Here is a 17,952-nt window from a genome sequence, read left to right on the forward strand (position 1 = left end):
TTGACGAACGATTAAATGACGGTATCAGGTAAAACGTAAAATCATGATGAAAATGTCTGGAACAGAACAACGAAATATAGAAGAAAAAAAAACAGTTTATTTCCAAATGAAGTTCACGATTCAATTACATGGAGTCTTCTAAAATATTCAACAGGAGCAAGAAACAATGGATAAAAACTTCCAAAATCAGCTGACAAAACAAAAGCATTGTGGGAATAATGAAGAAACACAAGCGCTGATCCGCTCCGGCTCTACAGAACCTTGTATCGGCCTTTGCTGGTCGGCTGGTACGAGTTTTGCTGAAAGAAGAGAGGACGACAGTGAGGTCAGACTCTATACAGCACAATATAATGCGTTTACTTCATCTACTATGCACTAATATTTAAATTAATCATTTAATATGATGCATGAAAGTGAGCAGGAAATGACATCACCGTACCAGGCGGATGAGTTCCTCTTTGATGAGGCGTGTGATCTCTGCTTTGGCCTTCTGCACGGCCAGTTCGTTCGCACCTGTGGAGACACACATGGGTTAGTCACTGAATCAGAAGCTCAGCGTGTCAATCACAGACAGAGGGAGCGTCACGTACTCTCGATGGCCAGGTAGATCTTGCGCTCGCCCTCTTTGGGCTCTTTGCCCGGGGGGAAGTAGGTTCCTCGTATGGTGATGGCGGCCTCTGAATACTCGCCGATGCGCTGAAGGGCCTCCTTCGACGTCACCTTCCATCGGGCCGTCTGTGAGAGCAGAGAGCGTCAGTCAGTCTGTCCTCACACAAACACACACACACACACACACACACACACACACACACACACACACACACACACTCTCACACACTGAAGTCAAGGAGGTTATCTGTATAACTTCAAAAGGTTATTAACGAGGAAATCAAATTTGTCTCAAGTTTTGCCTTTAAACTTAATATTAAGAAAAACAGATTTTTAACCCTCTGGTGCTGTTTGGCCATTTTTGACCATTTTTGAAAATTTTAGAATTTTTTTAACTTCATCGTAATGGTACGAAACTTGGTAAAGGTTTTGGCACTTGCTGTGTGAACACATAAAAAAAATCATGGATATGATTTGAAAAGTTTAAATAGTCCTGAAAAAAATAGTCAAACTTGTGCTCCTCACAGTCAAAAATGAGTGAATGGGAAATGAATGTCATCTAGTGGAAGCGTTTGGTACTGCAGACAAACTAAATCTGACTGAAAGCTCATTTTTTGAGATATCAAGCTCAAATTTGGAACTTTAGATTTAATTTTAGATTTTAGCTTTGATTTCCTCACAGTTTTAGAGTAAAACATGTTTTGAAAAATATACATTTCATAAAAAACTGAAAATGGTAACTTTTTTCACTTCAGCAATAATCTGCCAAGTGTATTCTTTAAAAATAGACCAAATTTAAGATTTATGAAAGTTGGAAATTTCATTTTCAGGTCTATGCTCAAAAAGTGAATAAATTGATTTTAACTACTGCATAAATATAATTTAGTACCATAAAATATTAATAAACATTATTGAACTAAAATGTAATACAATCATTTCATTGAAAAAAAAATAAAAATAATAATAATAAAAAGTGACAGACACGTGAACAACACCAGAGGGTTAAAGACAAAATTCTCTAAATAAGACAATAAGAAGAATGTTCTTTAGAATTCTTTAGAAAGTTTGGTGAATCCGGCCTCTGGTCACTTCAGTTCCTGAAATAAACTCAAATGTGTTTCTGTGTGAGACGAGTGTAGAGCACTGCACAGATTCAGACACATCTGTAATTAAATCAAGGAACTGAAGGAGTTAACTATCAATGATCGACTGACAGCTGTCGTTACTCGAGCGAACATCTTTATACTCCAGTTTCTCGACTCATTCTCATGCTCTGGGAAGGATAATCGCAGGATGAGGTCAGCGCTGCTTTCTGAACTCGGGTGTTGTGTGCGGTTCACGTGATGAGAGAGAGGCGCACCTGAGGGAAGTCGTTGATCTCTAACTCCTCCTCGTATCTCTTGACGGTTTCGGCGGCCTCTGCGGCCTGTCGGTCCTCCTCCAGCTTCTCTACAGGCGTGTAGTTGAGTTTAGCGTTGATCTTCTCCGCCTGCTGCTCCGCGATGGTCTTGGCCGAGACCGAGGGCGCGATCATTGTCCCGCCGCGCAAAATGGCATTTGTCGCCTGCTGCATCACATCCTGAAATCAATGACAGCATGTGTCACATCTTTCATCTTTCTGGATTGCTGCAGGTCTGTGCTAAAGGCCTGAGGTTATTCATTCATTTATATTAAAAGATGATCAAAAAATATCTCTGGCTGGATACTGCATCACAGCAGCAGGAGAGAAGCCATCATCAGAATATGCTATTACAGAATGATCTGTTTTAGAACTAAATGAAGAGCCCATTTCATTTCCAGTTTCATTCAGCAGACATGCGTTGTGTGATCTAATACGGTGGTGTAGAGTCTGTGCTCACCTGCGCCTCGGCGCCCAGATTCTTCTGCACCTGTATCCTGGCCGCCAGTTTCTTGGCGATCTCCAGTTTCTGGATGTTTCCAGCAGAGGGAGTGCTCAGGCCAGAGACGGCTGTCACGGTTCCGCTCACGCCACCAGAACCTCCTCCTGTGGCGCCGCCCGGGGCCGAGAAGTCCTTCACACGCTTCTTAGAGTTGAACATGCTCTCGATCTGCTCGTCGATCTGAGAACAGAGAAACACCAGCCTTCACTCACGGTTCACAAACACAACAGAGTCTAACAGCATCACGACTGCGGTGAAAACATTACTTGTACCACATCTATCAGGCTTTAGCTGAGTTACACTTCTGAGGCTGAGTATTCAACATGTTATATGTGCAACGAAAGAAGACATCTGGAAAATCGATTTTGTCTTCACTATAAATCGCAGACGTCACTTTACAATAACTTTGAACATAAACCCACCCAGATCTGAACACTCTCAGGAGTCACTAGTGCTACTGAACACTCTACTGACCGCTCTACTGAACACAAATAAACTCTACTGAACACTCTACTGAACACAAATAAACTCTACTGAACACTCTACTGAAAACTACTGAACACTCTACTGAAAACGAACACTCTACTGAACACAAACACTACTGAACACAAACACTACTGAACACAAACACTACTGAACACAAACACTACTGAACACAAACACTACTGAACACAAACACTCTACTGAACACAAATACACTCTACTGAACACTCTACTGAACACTCTACTGAACACTCTACTGAACACTCTACTGAACACTCTACTGAACACTCTACTGAACACTCTACTGAACACTACTGAAAACAAATGAACACTCTACTGAACATAAATGAACATTACTGAGCACTACTGAACACTCTACTGAAAACAAATGAACACTACTGAACACTCTACTGAACACTACTGAACACTCTACTGAAACCAAATGAAAACTACTGAACACTCTACTGAAAACAAACACTACTGAACACAAATGAACACTACTGAGCACTCTACTGAAAACAAATGAACACTACTGAACACTACTGAAAACAAATGAACACTACTGAACACTCTACTGAACACTCTACTGAAAACTCTACTGAAAACTCTACTGAAAACTCTACTGAAAACTCTACTGAAACCAAATGAACACTACTGAACACTCTACTGAAAACTACTGAACACTCTACTGAAAACTACTGAACACTCTACTGAAAACGAACACTCTACTGAACAAACACTACTGAACACAAACACTACTGAACACAAACACTACTGAACACAAACACTACTGAACACAAACACTACTGAACACTACTGAACACTCTACTGAACACTCTACTGAACACTCTACTGAACACTCTACTGAACACTCTACTGAACACTCTACTGAACACTCTACTGAACACTACTGAGCACTACTGAACACTCTACTGAAAACAAATGAACACTACTGAACACTACTGAAACCAAATGTACACTACTGAACACTCTACTGAAACCAAATGTACACTACTGAACACCACTGAACACTACTGAACACTCTACTGAACACAAATGAACAATACTGAGCACTACTGAACACACTACTGAAAACATGAACACTACTAAGCACTACTGAACACTACTGAAAACAAATGAACACTACTGAAAACAAATGAACTACTGAGCACTACTGAACACTCTACTGAGCACTCTACTGAGCACTCTAGTGAAAACAAATGAACACTACTGAACACTCTACTGAAAACAAATGAACACTCTACTGAACACTCTACTGAGCACTCTACTGCAACCAAATGAACACTACTGAACACTACTGAACACTACTGAACACTACTGAACACTCTACTGAAAACAAATGAACACTACTGAAAACAAATGAACACTACCGAAAACAAGTGAACACCACTGAACACCAGTGAACACCAATGAACAGGTACTAGTTTAACAGGCAGATGTGAAGAGTGTGGTGTAAGCCCTAAGGTCGAGTGAATGATGACAGAGTGATGGTGACAGTTCAGACTCACGTCCAGAGCCGCGTCATCATCATCAGAGTCATGCAGACCCAACGCAGCTTTCTGCAGCTTCTTCCTCTCGTTGGCGAGCGCATGTTCGGTCTCGTCGAACTTGAAGCCCTTCCCGGAGAATCCGCTGCTGCTCCTGATGCTCTTGCCCTCCTGCGGGAACAACGGCACACGTAGCAGACATCAAAGACCTCGGAATGACGACACACGTGGAATGTTTTCCTTCTATAATGTGTCTTATTTCAGACTAGAAGACGGCCACTTGCTTTGGTCCTAAATGAATCAGCCGTTTGAATGAATCAGTTAAATAAATGATTCAATGACTCACTCATTCAGACAGTGACATGCTGCCACCTACTGGTGGTTTTATTTTCATATATAGAGTATAGAGTAATTTTTCATTAATATTCATGCACCTCTAAGCTGTATTAAACAAACATCTTCGGAAAAAAGACATATTGTAGCTTTAAGCTTTTTGTGTAATAAATTCTGTGTTGATTCAAAATATTTATTTATTTCTAAAGCTACTTTCTGTAATGTCTCATCTAACACAATAATGACTTTAAAGTATGATTTGAAGACAATTTCTCAGCCAAAATCGATTTGATTAATTAATTGGCACAATTAAAAACTGTAATCGACTGTGATTAAATCAGCTGGGGAAAGACTATCATTTGTTCTGTATTGATCTGCAGTGTCGTATCTAACGACTCAGTGAACAGGAGCGTCTCTTACAGCTTTCTGTTGCTCCTTGAAGCCGGTCCACAGCTGCTCGAGCTCGGGGGGAACGGGCGATCCGGACAGCTCCAGGGCTTTGATGATGTCGCCGGAGTACCGCACCTGGTCTGCAGTGATGAACGTGTACGCGAAACCCTGCAACACAGAGCCACACGTGAGCCTCTCTCCCGTCACGGATCAGGAGCGTGGCGGATCCGCTCGGACTCACCTTGTTGCCGGCTCGTCCCGTGCGTCCGGCGCGGTGCACGTAGTCCTCATAGTGGTTGGGGCAGTTGTAGTTGACCACCAGGATGAGGTGCTTGACGTCCAGGCCTCGTGCGGCGACGGAGGTGGCCACCAGCAGCCGACAGGCTCCGTTCTTGAAGTCGTTGATGATGCTGTCCCTGTCGTACTGGTCAATGCCTGGATAAAGAGCACAGCAATACTGCGTCAGTCTCTCAACACATCTGAAACTACTTCAACCAGTGGTGAAGCGTGCCGTCTCTGACCTCCGTGCAGCGACATGCAGGGGTACGAGGCCTTCATCAGGTCCTTCAGGAGGCTGTCAGCGTGCTCCTGCTTGTCCACGAAGATGATGACGGATCCCTTCTCCTGATAGTGACCCAGAATCTCCAGCAGCTTCAGGAACTTCTTCTCCTCCTCGATCACAATCTGTCAAACACACAGCCTGAGCTTCTCACTGACACACACACACAGACGCTTTCATTCCCAGCTGAAGAGACGAGTGGGACTCACCACGTGCTGCTCCACGTCTGAACACACCACACTCCTGCCGCCCACCTGCACCTCGATGGGCTTGGACAGGATCCTGCGGGCCAAGGCCTCCATCGTCCGCGGAAATGTGGCGGAAAACATGACGGTCTGCCGGTCGGGCCTGACATTATCCACGATACGCATCACCTGAAACAAACACACATCAACCACTCAGAACTAGAGTCTTCAATTAAATTTGATTTTTAAAAAATCCTTGATCAATTAACCATCAAAACAATAGAAGTGGTTATTATAGATGCCTTTTAAATCATTTTAAAGGCTATTGTTCACTCACACAACCAGTCAAAAGTTTGGAAGCGGTAAGATTTTCGTCTGCTCACCAAGGCTGCATTTATTTAATTAAAAATACAGTAAAAACAGTGAAATATTATTTCAGTGTAAATCAGCTGTTTTCTATGTGAATATATAGTAAAGTGTAATTTATTCCTGTGATCAAAGCTGAATTTTCAGCATCATTACTCCAGTCTTCAGTGTCACATGATCCTTCAGAAATCATTCTAATATGCTGATCTGCTGCTCAATAAACATTTAATGTGTACAATATATTTTTTTTTCAGGATTCTTTGATGAATAGAAAGTTCAAAAGGAACAGCATTCATTTGAAATATAATCTTTTGAAACATTATAAATGTCTTTATTGTCACTTTTGATCGATTTAATGCGTCCTTGCTGAATAAAAGTATTCATTTCTTTTCAAAAAAAAAAAAAAAAAAAAAATCTTACTGACCCCAAACTTTTGAACGACAGTGTATAATGTTATAAAAGCTTTGTATTTCAGATAAATGCTGTTCTTTTGAACTTTCTATTCATCAAGGAATCTTGAAACTGTTTTCAACATTGATAATAATCATAAATGTTTCTTGAGCATCAAATCATCATGATTTCTGAAGGATCATGTGACACTGAAGACTGGAGTAATGATGCTGAAAATTCAGCTTTGATCACAGGAATAAATTACACTTTACTATATATATTCACATAGAAAACAGATGTTTTAAACTGTAATAATATTTCACTGTTTTACTCTATTTTTAATTATATAAATGCAGCCTTGGTGAGCAGACAAAACTTCTTTTAAAAACATTAAAAATCTTACCGTTTCCAAACTGTTGACTGGTGTAAGTCTATTTTTATTACCACAAAAAAAGTATCCGATTGCTCAATTAATCGTCAAATAATCAACCAATTACCAAAATAATCATTCGTGACAGTCGTAATATAAATATGCATCTTTAGTGTAACACAAGAGAGACTGACCTGCGGTTCAAAGCCCATATCGAACATCCGGTCAGCTTCGTCCATCACCACATACGTAGCTCTGCGCAGGTTGGTCACTCGACCTGAGCAACAACATCAGATTGAGCAGAATGAATGCAGAGGACAACAACATTCACCATCAGCTCAAAGCAAACACGGCTTTAACAGGAAGTAAAGATGGTTCAAACACTACAGCCAAATTACTCCTGGTAAACTCAAGAGTGGGCCAACTGATCGAGACGTTCTCGTACCATCTCAGGGCCACGAAGAACCTGTAAAACTCATAAGAGCCACATCATACATTAAATGAGAGGAAGCCGCCCGAGCGCTATCTGACGGGACTGAGACCTACGAAAGAAACATATTAGAGATTACCTCGCATGTGTGGAAACCAAACCAACACACCCACTGCGCCTGTCTCTATCCTCACTTACACTGAAACTGTCCAGACGGGTCTGAGTGTCACTGCAATGGATTCTGGGTGTTTTGAGATCTGCCTACCTGTGTCTGACATTCATGCATTTCTGAAGTAGTCACACACTGCTGAAGGGTCAGAGGATTGTTCCCGGTTCATTCAGCAGCATGTGTGACCATTTCAACTTTTCCTAAAAGGATTGTGACACGTGCTGAAACACAGCCACAAAACAGAACGGCACACCAGCTGACATGAGACGAGCGCGAGTCGCTAAACACGCTGAACTCGTACTGAGCCCAGAACAATCCTCTGAGCAGCTGAAGCACAAACACACACGGCTCACACACACACTTACCGCTGTTGGCGCCCAACATGTCGATCATTCGTCCAGGAGTGCACACTATGATTTCTGCGCCTCGCTTCAACTCCGCGATCTGAGAGACAAAACACTGATCAGAACAGATTCTCTGTGACGGGAGAACCGTGAGATCTGTTCACATGAAGGATGAGAACTACATCAACATATCACGATATCGTTCTGTTTATCAAAAGAGCGCTGCGGTTTTATCGTCTGTTGCTTTAAAGCAGGATGGATTCTGATTGGCTGTCAATGTTTTTATCGTTTCTTTAGCTGGAAAAGATTCCAGTGTGTGTGTGGACTCTGCTGTTCTCTTAGAGTTAGATGATTTTAAGAACTAGTTCTGGTCCTCGGTGTGAACGGTCCTTCCTCACACACCTGCTCGCTGATGCCCGTGCCTCCGTACACACACACCACACGCAGACCCAGAGACTTGGAGAACTTCTTGCACTCTTTGGTGATCTGCAGAGCCAGCTCTCGCGTCGGGGTCATGATCACGGCTGCAGCAGAACACAAGACAATTCATTTGATTATGATTCATTTAAATATATAATAGTTAAAGACACGTCATATGAAGCGGGCAGAGGTGGAACATACCGATGGGTCCTTCTCCCTCTCCTAACGGCCGCTGGTCTAATATGTGCCGGAACATCGGCAGCAGGAAGGCGATGGTCTTTCCGCTTCCTGTTTTAGCGATGCCAATGAGATCACGTCCCGACATGATGGCCGGAATGGCCTGGGCTTGGATCGGGGTCGGCTTCTCATAGTTGTGTCTTGTCATAGTTAGAAAAGGGCAAAGAGGAATTCTGGTTACAAGTCAAGTCACAAATATCTGCTAATGATGTCATTATTCAGTTCAGTGTTGATTCAGTTCAGTTCAGTGTTGATTCAGTTCAGATCAGTGTTGATTCAGTTCAGTTCAGTGTTGATTCAGTTCAGTTCAGTGTTGATTCAGTTCAGTTCAGTGTTGATTCAGTTCAGTTCAGTGTTGATTCAGTTCAGATCAGTGTTGATTCAGTTCAGGTCAGTGTTGATTCAGTTCAGATCAGTGTTGATTCAGTTCAGATCAGTGTTGATTCACCCTGCATCCCAATGTCCATACTATCCATCCTAAATAGTATGTTAATAAGTGTCCCAAAACATAGTATGTTGAAAAGAGTATGCCCAAAGTCCCCGGAAGGTCTACTATTTCCGGTAGATTTTCGAAGTGTGGATCCGTGCACACTATAAAGGCTAATACTGCCCACAACCCATTGCGCGTTGGGCGAGGATTCAGTTCAGAACTACAAACATGAGTAAAAAACTAACAAAAAACTTCAAAACATGGCGGATACACGCGATCTACGCATTGGTTGATTTAATCTGCAATACCAATGTAGACTTTTATAAAGATCCGATTGGCCATTAACTTTTAAATGCATCATTATGCATATGAAGAGAGTTCTCCACATGAAAGACTCGCGACTGCAGATCAGCGTGCTGCTTTTCTCTCCGATATGGTAGGAAATTATCTAAATGAAATGTGAAGGATATAAGATGATTGACAGGCCAGTTTACGGTGACAGGATGTGACAGAGAGCGTGTATGACGTGATAGTATGTCCCAAAGCTTGTCTACTCTTTTGCTACACACTCAAAAGTACGTACTTTTTGTTCGCAAAAAGAGTATACTTTTAGGGCGTAGTAGAATTATGCGAATTGGGACGCAGCATCAGTTCAGATCAGTGTTGATTCAGTTCAGATCAGTGTTGATTCAGTTCAGTTCAGTGTTGATTCAGTTCAGATCAGTGTTGATTCAGTTCAATTCAGTGTTGATTCAGTTCAGTTTTGATTCAGTTCAGATCAGTGTTGATTCAGTTCAGTTCAGTGTTGATTCAGTTCAGTGTTGATTCAGTTCAGTTCAGTGTTGATTCAGTTCAGATCAGTGTTGATTCAGTTCAGTTCAGTGTTGATTCAGTTCAGTTTTGATTCAGTTCAGTTCAGTGTTGATTCAGTTCAGTTTTGATTCAGTTCAGTTTTGATTCAGTTCAGTTCAGTGTTGATTCAGTTCAGTGTTGATTCAGTTCAGTTCAGTGTTGATTCAGTTCAGTTTTGATTCAGTTCAGATCAGTAACTGTGTAAAGTTCATCAGTTATGAAACAAGTTCAGTTTCAGTGGTTTTGTTCTCAGGAGGGTCAGTGCGGTCAAATCAGTAATGCAGTAACATGAAACATGAAAACACAGATTCAGTCTGGAGCACGTCTGAGAGAGCGTTCATACTCACTTCTTCATTGCGTTCAGCACCTTCATGGATATCCCACACTGCACCCATGTCTTGATGGGCTTCGGACACCCTTTCCCTTTGACGATGATTCCCTCCAGCTCCAGACGGTATTCATTCACCTCTGAACGGAGGAAACACATGCATGAACAAACAGTGTCAGAGGATCATGGGTAAACTGCTGTGTGAACGAGTGAACGACAGTAAAGGTTAGAGTGTGTTGTGAAGCAGACCTTCAGGGGTCATCCGAGCCAGCTCCGGCACCTCCACGTAGAAGTTCTTGCGGAAGGATTCATATTCGATCTTCTGATGATCCACAGGCTCCAGAACTTTCCTCTGTTTGGTCTGAAAGCCTGTGAGAGCCGTCTGCAGGTCCACGACCTCTTCCTCTGATGAGTACTGCACACACACACACACACACACACACACACACGACAGTGAGAAGTGTTTGCATCACAGTGATGAGAGCTGTGAGGAGGATGAAGAGCGGCTGTACCTCCATGGCGTCCTGATCGTTCTCCATCAGCTCTCCTTTCTTCTTGGAGGAGTGCAGCATCTTCTTGGTTTTCACGACCGTCACCACTTTGGTCACAGACATGCCTCCTTTATGCTGACACACAGTACAGTGATAATGAATGATCGTTCATCAGAGCTGATCTCTTCTGCAGTGATGGATCTACACCATCATACATTCAGCGTGAACATTTCGCTCCACTGAAAGTACCTTGTCGTTTCCTCCTTTCATGGTGCCCATGTTGAACTTCTTGACCTCTTCTTTGACCTCCTCCATGTAGGCGTCCAGAGGGTCGAGCTCCTCTCCGGTCTCCTCCTCCATGAGCGCAGCCTCCTCCGCCTCGGCCGCTGCGTCTTTCTCCTGCTCGTCCTCGTCCGGCTCCGCGGGCGCTTGAGTCTCTTCGTCATCATCTGAACACACACAGTCAGGTGAACACTCAATACATCACTGCAAACAAAACACCGACTGATTGATCATAACTGACCGTCATCATCCTCCAGACTCCACTTCTTGCCCTGCTTCATCTCCTCCAGCTCTTTCTTGATCTCGCCGATGTTCTCCATGGCTTTCTTCCTCTGCTCCTCCCTCCACTTCTCCACCCGCTCTTTCCTCTTCCTCATCTCCTCCTCCAGGGTGTTCTGGTCGAAGTCTTGCTGCAGGATTCATTCATTAACACAAGATCATTCATTCATTCATTCATTCACATGGCTGAACGAGTCAGTAAGACAGCACTCACGTCTTCAGCCTTCTCCTCCTCCTTCTCCTTCTCCTCCTTCACCTTCTTCTTGTCAGCTGACTGCTCTCCGTTCTCCGACTTCTCCTTGCTGGAAGATCAGCATCACATTATCACCCTGACTGTCAAACACAGTCTCTGAGGCGGTCGAGATGAGGTGTGCGATACTGACATGATAACGATGATCACATGATGTTTTTCTGAGTGTGTTATTGTGCAGCCGTGGTCAGCTGACTCCTAAAGTTTGTGTTATTCTTCATATTTTATGCAGTGGTCAGTTCACAGCAGTGACAGAAATTCAATTTTCCAATAAGTTTAAATGTTTTTTTTAGCTTTTATGGTCATTTTTACCTTAATAAGAGCATTTTACCTTATCTTACCTAATTAAATGTAGCTTATGCATAAATTATTATGTCAAATTATTATATTTAATCAATAAAGAAAAGGCTACATCACTCTCTAGATGTGTTTTTTGTGTGGTTTTTGCAAAGTGAGCGTCATACTCGATAATGTCAGATCACACATCGTTAAAACAACAATTATGATATTATCGTAGACGATCTATAACGCACACCTCTACTGACGAGATCTTTCTGATACTTATGCTGTAATTACAGGGCTTATTTATTTATCAAAATGAGGAGTGGCAATATATTAATAATGACTTAAAATAATGATAAATAATAATTCTTCAACACACACACACAGACACATATATATATATATATTCACACAAATATATGATGTAAACAAACTTACGTTAGATGCGATTAATCGATGGGACAGCACTAATATATACACATACTGTATTATACTGTATACACGTGTGTATGTGTGTTTATATAACATTTATTTAAATTGTCATGGTCTTTAATATTTTATTTTGAAGAAATGTATTGATTTGTGAGTTAAATAATTCATGTATATTAGTGTTGTCTAACTTTAATACGATACCTTAAAAAACACAGATACCACAGGGAAAACTGCCATATAGATATTTTTATTATCATCTCATAATTTGGGTAATTTTGTTGTAGTAGCTTACGCACAGCACAGGGAGGCTTTAATTGAAACTTTGAACTAAATTTACAAAAAAAAAGATCAAATAAATTGCAAATGATAGCACAAATAAATTTAGACACAACAAATTAAATTAAAAAATTAAGATTTCAGGTCTAACAGTAGTGTTCAGCTGAGAAAAACTACAGACATTGAGTACTCAAATGTAATATAACACTAAATACAGGGTATCTGCAGATATGAACAAGTTAAATTTAAGACTTTTTAAGACCTTTTTAATACCACCTTACATGAAATTTAAGACCTAACCTACGATGGAAACACACACATTATTTTATATGTGTGTATATATATATAAAATTGTTATTATTAAAGTAATGTGAAATGTACTGTAAAATGTAATTTATTCCTGTGATCATTTTCAGCATCATTACTCCAGTCTGCAGTGTCACATGATCCTTCAGAACAATTACAATTTGATTTGATACTCAAGAAACATTTATGATTATTATCAATGCTGAAAACAGTTGTGCTGCTTCATATTTTTGTGGAAACGGTGATATTTGTTAGTTTTCTTTGAAAAATAGGAAGTTCAATAACAGCATTTATTTGAAATTATATTACATGTATTTATCAAATATATTATTTATTAAATAGAAATATTCTGTAACATTTAAATGTCTTCACTCTTCACTCACTTTATCACTTTAAAGTATGACAGATTAAAGTATTAATTTTTGTATTTTTTAAATCTTACCAGAAATGTTTAAATTGGATTTCCACAATTTTAAGCAGCAAAAACTGCATTTTAACCTTAATAATATAAATAGTTAATGTTTCTTGAGCAGCAAATCAGCATTTCTGAAGAATCATGTGACACTGAAACTTCTCTTTGTAAACAACAGAATTAAAAATCATTCTAAATGCAAATTTAATCACAAACAAAGTAGCATTTACAGTTAATCGAAAATGAAAACACACACCTGCTACAGCAAGCATGCTATATAATTAAATCACAGCCGTTGCAAATTATATATTTAATTCCCAACACATTCATAAAAAAAAAGTTACCGAACACGTTTCAGCGCTGATTCTACTCGCATTTGGTGCGTAAAACCATTTGAACTCTTTTAGGGACCGTTCATATGTCGCGTCTAAAAACGCATGGAAAACGCGTCGGCGCCGCTTTCTTCTTTCCAAAGCGCTCGGGCGCTGCGGTGGCGTCTGTCGTTACTACGCAACCATGAGACGCGCTCTCCATGACGAGTTTGTTTCAGCAAATGATATAGACCTTACTTTCCAGAGAAACAAGCGCGCCGCCATCTTTATAAAATTGTCTTTGAACTTCCGCTTTGCGGTAGCTCTGTAAATTTCTATGGCATCGTTGTCAAAGAATAATTAGTTGGTTAAGTGGATTTACTTGTTGTAGAGTTAATGAAAGTTATCATGAGCATTGTTATATTTAAAGCAGATGTCTTAACAAATGTCAGTAGACCCGGAGGATTTTAAAACGAGCAGTTCATTCATAAATGTAAGATCGCTGTGGAAATACAAACCGGAAGTCAAAAGACAACGAGCGCAACGCTGAAAAGGGGCGGGGCTACATAAGGTCAATATGGATTTCCAGCACCGAAAATCACTTTCAGTAGCTTTGCCACGGCAGATTTATTTAAAAATGTGTATCCGTGTACAACTCTGATCAGATATTCCTACATCTTTGCTGAGCTTTGTCCTACAGATGGCGCCGCGCAGCGCTGGACCATTCCGTCGGTGACGTATTAGAAAACATAAAACATACATAAAACATTTTCGCGGTAATGCAACGAAAAATATTTAAGACCTATCCAATCTCAATTTAAGACATTTTAAGACTTTTTAAGGCCTTTTATTAGGAAAAATATATTTAAGACTTTTTAAGGACCCGCGAACTTCCGCCCGCCTGCCCGCTCTGGTGCTCTCTCAGAGGCAATTTACGAACGCACCCACAATAGCCTAGTTTATGTACCTGTTCGTTTTTTAAATTCAAAAAATTAAGACTTTATAAAGCCGTGATAAGACTTTTTAATACTTTTTAAGGGTCTTAATTTTCCCAAAATTGATTTATCACCTTTTAATACTTTTCAAGACCCCGCGGATACCCTGAAATAGCCTTCAATGTAAAAATTAAAAACAGATTAATGCTTATAATTACAGCTATACAACTCTGAGTCAAGAGCAGAGAGTGATTTTCTGTGTGTGTTCTTTGATTATCAGCAGGAATATTAGTCTGCTGTCACTTTAAGAGATGACGCACGGACCGAATATACTGATACACAACGTGTGTTTTCTCAACTATTTACGTTTCAAAACTGACTGCATTTTCCTGAACACTCACCAAGACGGGCACTGTCACATCATTTTGTATTTTACCGTTTAAGCACAATAAGGGAATGACTAAAATGATGCGTAATTCAAGCACTGTTCAGGCGGAGCGAGTGAGAGGAGCGAGTGTGTCACTTCCCCGTCAGAGAGAAGAGAGCGCGAGGATGAGCAGCTGGTAATATACAGCTTATTTTACATTTTTATTGTAAACCTGTAGAAGTGTGCTGTGGACCCTAGTGGGTCCCGGACCCCTGCTGAGAGAGTGTGTGTGTGTGTGTGTGTGTGTGTGTGTGAGACGGACGCTCACCTCCTCCCTCTGCTCCTGCTCTTGCTCCTCCGGCGCTCTCGGCTCGCGCGTCTCCTGTCCCGACTCCTGGAGCGTCTGTGAAGAGATGAGATGGGCCGTTAGGTCACATGAGCGCAGTGCAGCAGATGTGTGTGTGTGAGTGTGTGAGTGTGTGAGTGTGTGCGTGTGTGTGTGTGTGTGTGTGTGTGTGTGTGTGTGTGTGTGTGTGTGTGAGCCTGACCTGGGTCTCTTGCGGTCTCTGGAGCGGGATCTCCGGCGCTCTCTGCTGCGTGTGCGTTCCCTCCGGCTGCGCTCCCGGGTGCGTGATCCGGCCCGCTCATCTTTCTTGGAGCGTTTGGAGTCCGGCGACCGGCTCTTAGACCTGCTGCCTGACCTCGCCCTCGAGCTGGAGCGCTTCCTGTAGTGCCTGCGACAACATGACACGCCCCATGAGCACATGAGCGGACCTGAGGCTGACCTCACACGACACGACCAGAGCTCTTTTTAAAGTGAACTCTCTCATCACACACTCACCGTTTCCCTGTAACTAACAGACATTTGTTTTGAGCGTTTGGGACGATTTAGATTTAAAAATGTAGTCTATCTGCAAAATTTCCATTTAAACGTTAATGAAATTAGTCATTGCGCACATCCCTAATTGTGTCGTATATCAGAGTGAAACGCTTCTCAAACAAGAACAAATGTAGGGCGGGGCTTGATTTTGTCTGTGGGGAATTGATTGGATGGTTGTGGTTTGCTATTGGTGGATCTCATGTGAGTGACAGGTTGCCCCGCCCTCATCATCAGAGAAGAGAAGAGATGCCGCAAGAGGAAGATATTCTGATTCAAGATTATGAGGAACATGAATTTAATGATGATGTGCACAATAGGGCTGAGTAAAAAATATTGGATTTCTTGATTTTAATCTATTCTAATTTTTATGTACCAATATTGATCTTAAATCTGAAGAATCGTTCTGTTTTCAGATGATGAATGAAGATCCTCTGAGGCGCGCCTCCATCCAATAATCACAATAATCTTTGTTACTTTTGATATGAAACACAGTCTCAGATTTAAAATTGTCCATTTTATTTTGACATCCAAAAATCGCTGGAGCGCCTCAGATCATCTCTTCTTTACTATTAGTTCCAGCAGCAAATAAACATGAATGAACATCAGAAGGTTCAGAACAACTGATTGAAATCAATCATGTGTCACGTGATCAAGATTCAACCGTGGAAACTTCAATAAAACAGCTGGAGAACAATATCATCCGCTAACATCACATTTACCTCAAGCTATTCAATGACCATAAACTCCATAGCTAGAGAATTAACCCTATTTACTATTCTTCAATAGCATCTTTAATGCAAGTTTCAATAAATCAATCCAATTTTTATATATAAAAAAACAACGAATTGGAGTAGAAACATAATTATGTACTTATAAAGTTAGTGTTATATAATAATACAGGTATAAATTTCCTTGTGTGTAATTTAAGTGTTTGTCTACTAATCAGTTATATTAACCTTCACTACTATAGTTTAGTTCAGCTTCAATAGAGAATTTGCATGTACTGATTTATATACAAAAGAATCGAAATCGAACCGAATAGTAAAATGTGAGAATGCCCAGCCCTAGAGCACGGATAAATAATTTACAATAAACACTGCAATATTGCATAAAAAAATAATAATAGTCTATTTTGATTTCATGTTGACTTTATTTTAAAGAAGCAGAACAGTTTCGTTAATATTTCAACTGGAAATTATAGACATTTCGTTTTCTTGTACTGGCTCCATATTACAAACACAAAGTTCAAAAGACTGAAAAACGCCTTTATTTAACTGTTATTTACAGCAGAGGTCAACATGTCTGAATATTAGACAAGAATTAAAACATGGAAGCTAACTATACGTTGTTATGACGTAACTAATTAAATTGTGTTAATGTGTGATGTAAACGAGCTGAAGCGCCTACAGTCAGAGCAGATGATTTCACACACACTGAGGCACTCATTAACCTCCAGTCAATCTTATTAATGAAGATAATAAAGTGTTAATGATGTTATTGTCAGAGAGTCGCAGCTCAGTCAGAGTTCATGAGTGATTCTCGCGCAGCGGCTTCAGTAACTCTCGCGATAAACGCGTTTAATTCACACTGAAAATACTATGAAAACATTTAAGCGTGAAGCTTAAAGAAACTGAATAAACATGTAAAGATTTACCGTGACTCTCTTCCCATGATGTCGCTGTAGTGAGTTCATACACACAAACACATCCGGCTGCGCGATGACAACTTCCGCTGTTTGATTTAAAGGGACAGTTCACCCAAAAATTAAAATTCTGTTATCATTTATTCACCTCAAGTTGTTCCAAACCTGTTTGAATTTATTTCTTCTGCTGAACACAAAGAATATTGGTAAACAAACAGTTGTGGAAAATCATTGACTATTTTCTCTCCATACTTAAGGAAGTTAACTGTTTGTTTACTCCAAAATATCTTCTTTTGTGTATCGGTGCGACTATAAACGAACATTCAGTTATTAATCAGGCTGTCCATTTATTTAAATGAGAGAATTTATACCGCAAACAGAAAATGCAAATTAAATAAATAAATAAAATGTTATTTATTTTGTTTTTATGGTTCTTAAGGTTTTTTGTTATGTGTGTGTGTGTGTGCTAGTTTTTTTTTAGTTTCTTGGCACTGATCAGATGA

The 17,952-nt window shown here is 40.5% G+C and overlaps 1 protein-coding gene across 1 annotated transcript; it reads right to left on the minus strand.

The window, feature by feature from the left end:
* Positions 1-77: 77 nt before the first annotated feature.
* On the minus strand, positions 78-17,544 carry ddx46 (DEAD (Asp-Glu-Ala-Asp) box polypeptide 46). The gene is made up of 23 exons (XM_048166636.1): positions 17,462-17,544; positions 15,476-15,661; positions 15,256-15,330; positions 11,571-11,658; positions 11,319-11,487; positions 11,045-11,244; positions 10,817-10,930; positions 10,554-10,719; positions 10,324-10,444; positions 8,659-8,834; positions 8,440-8,561; positions 8,059-8,137; positions 7,289-7,371; positions 5,993-6,157; positions 5,746-5,908; positions 5,466-5,659; positions 5,255-5,392; positions 4,523-4,672; positions 2,469-2,690; positions 1,970-2,188; positions 591-735; positions 440-513; positions 78-299 (listed from the first exon to the last, which is right to left on the minus strand). Exons 1-23 carry the CDS (start codon positions 17,476-17,478, stop codon positions 252-254), a joined length of 3,114 nt encoding a protein of 1,037 aa, XP_048022593.1. The 5' UTR covers positions 17,479-17,544; the 3' UTR covers positions 78-251.
* Between the last annotated feature and the right edge of the window lie 408 nt (positions 17,545-17,952).

This window comes from Megalobrama amblycephala, linkage group LG18, assembly GCF_018812025.1.
Source record: "Megalobrama amblycephala isolate DHTTF-2021 linkage group LG18, ASM1881202v1, whole genome shotgun sequence".
NCBI classification, from domain to species: domain Eukaryota; kingdom Metazoa; phylum Chordata; class Actinopteri; order Cypriniformes; family Xenocyprididae; genus Megalobrama; species Megalobrama amblycephala.

Coding starts and splice junctions, on each gene's coding strand:
- ddx46 (XM_048166636.1), bottom strand. Junction 10,445..10,553: donor GGCTCGGATGACCCCTGAAG/GTCTGCTTCACA, acceptor TCCTCCGTTCAG/AGGTGAATGAATACCGTCTG. Junction 6,158..7,288: donor ATATGGGCTTTGAACCGCAG/GTCAGTCTCTCT, acceptor TGTTTGTTTCAG/GTGATGCGTATCGTGGATAA.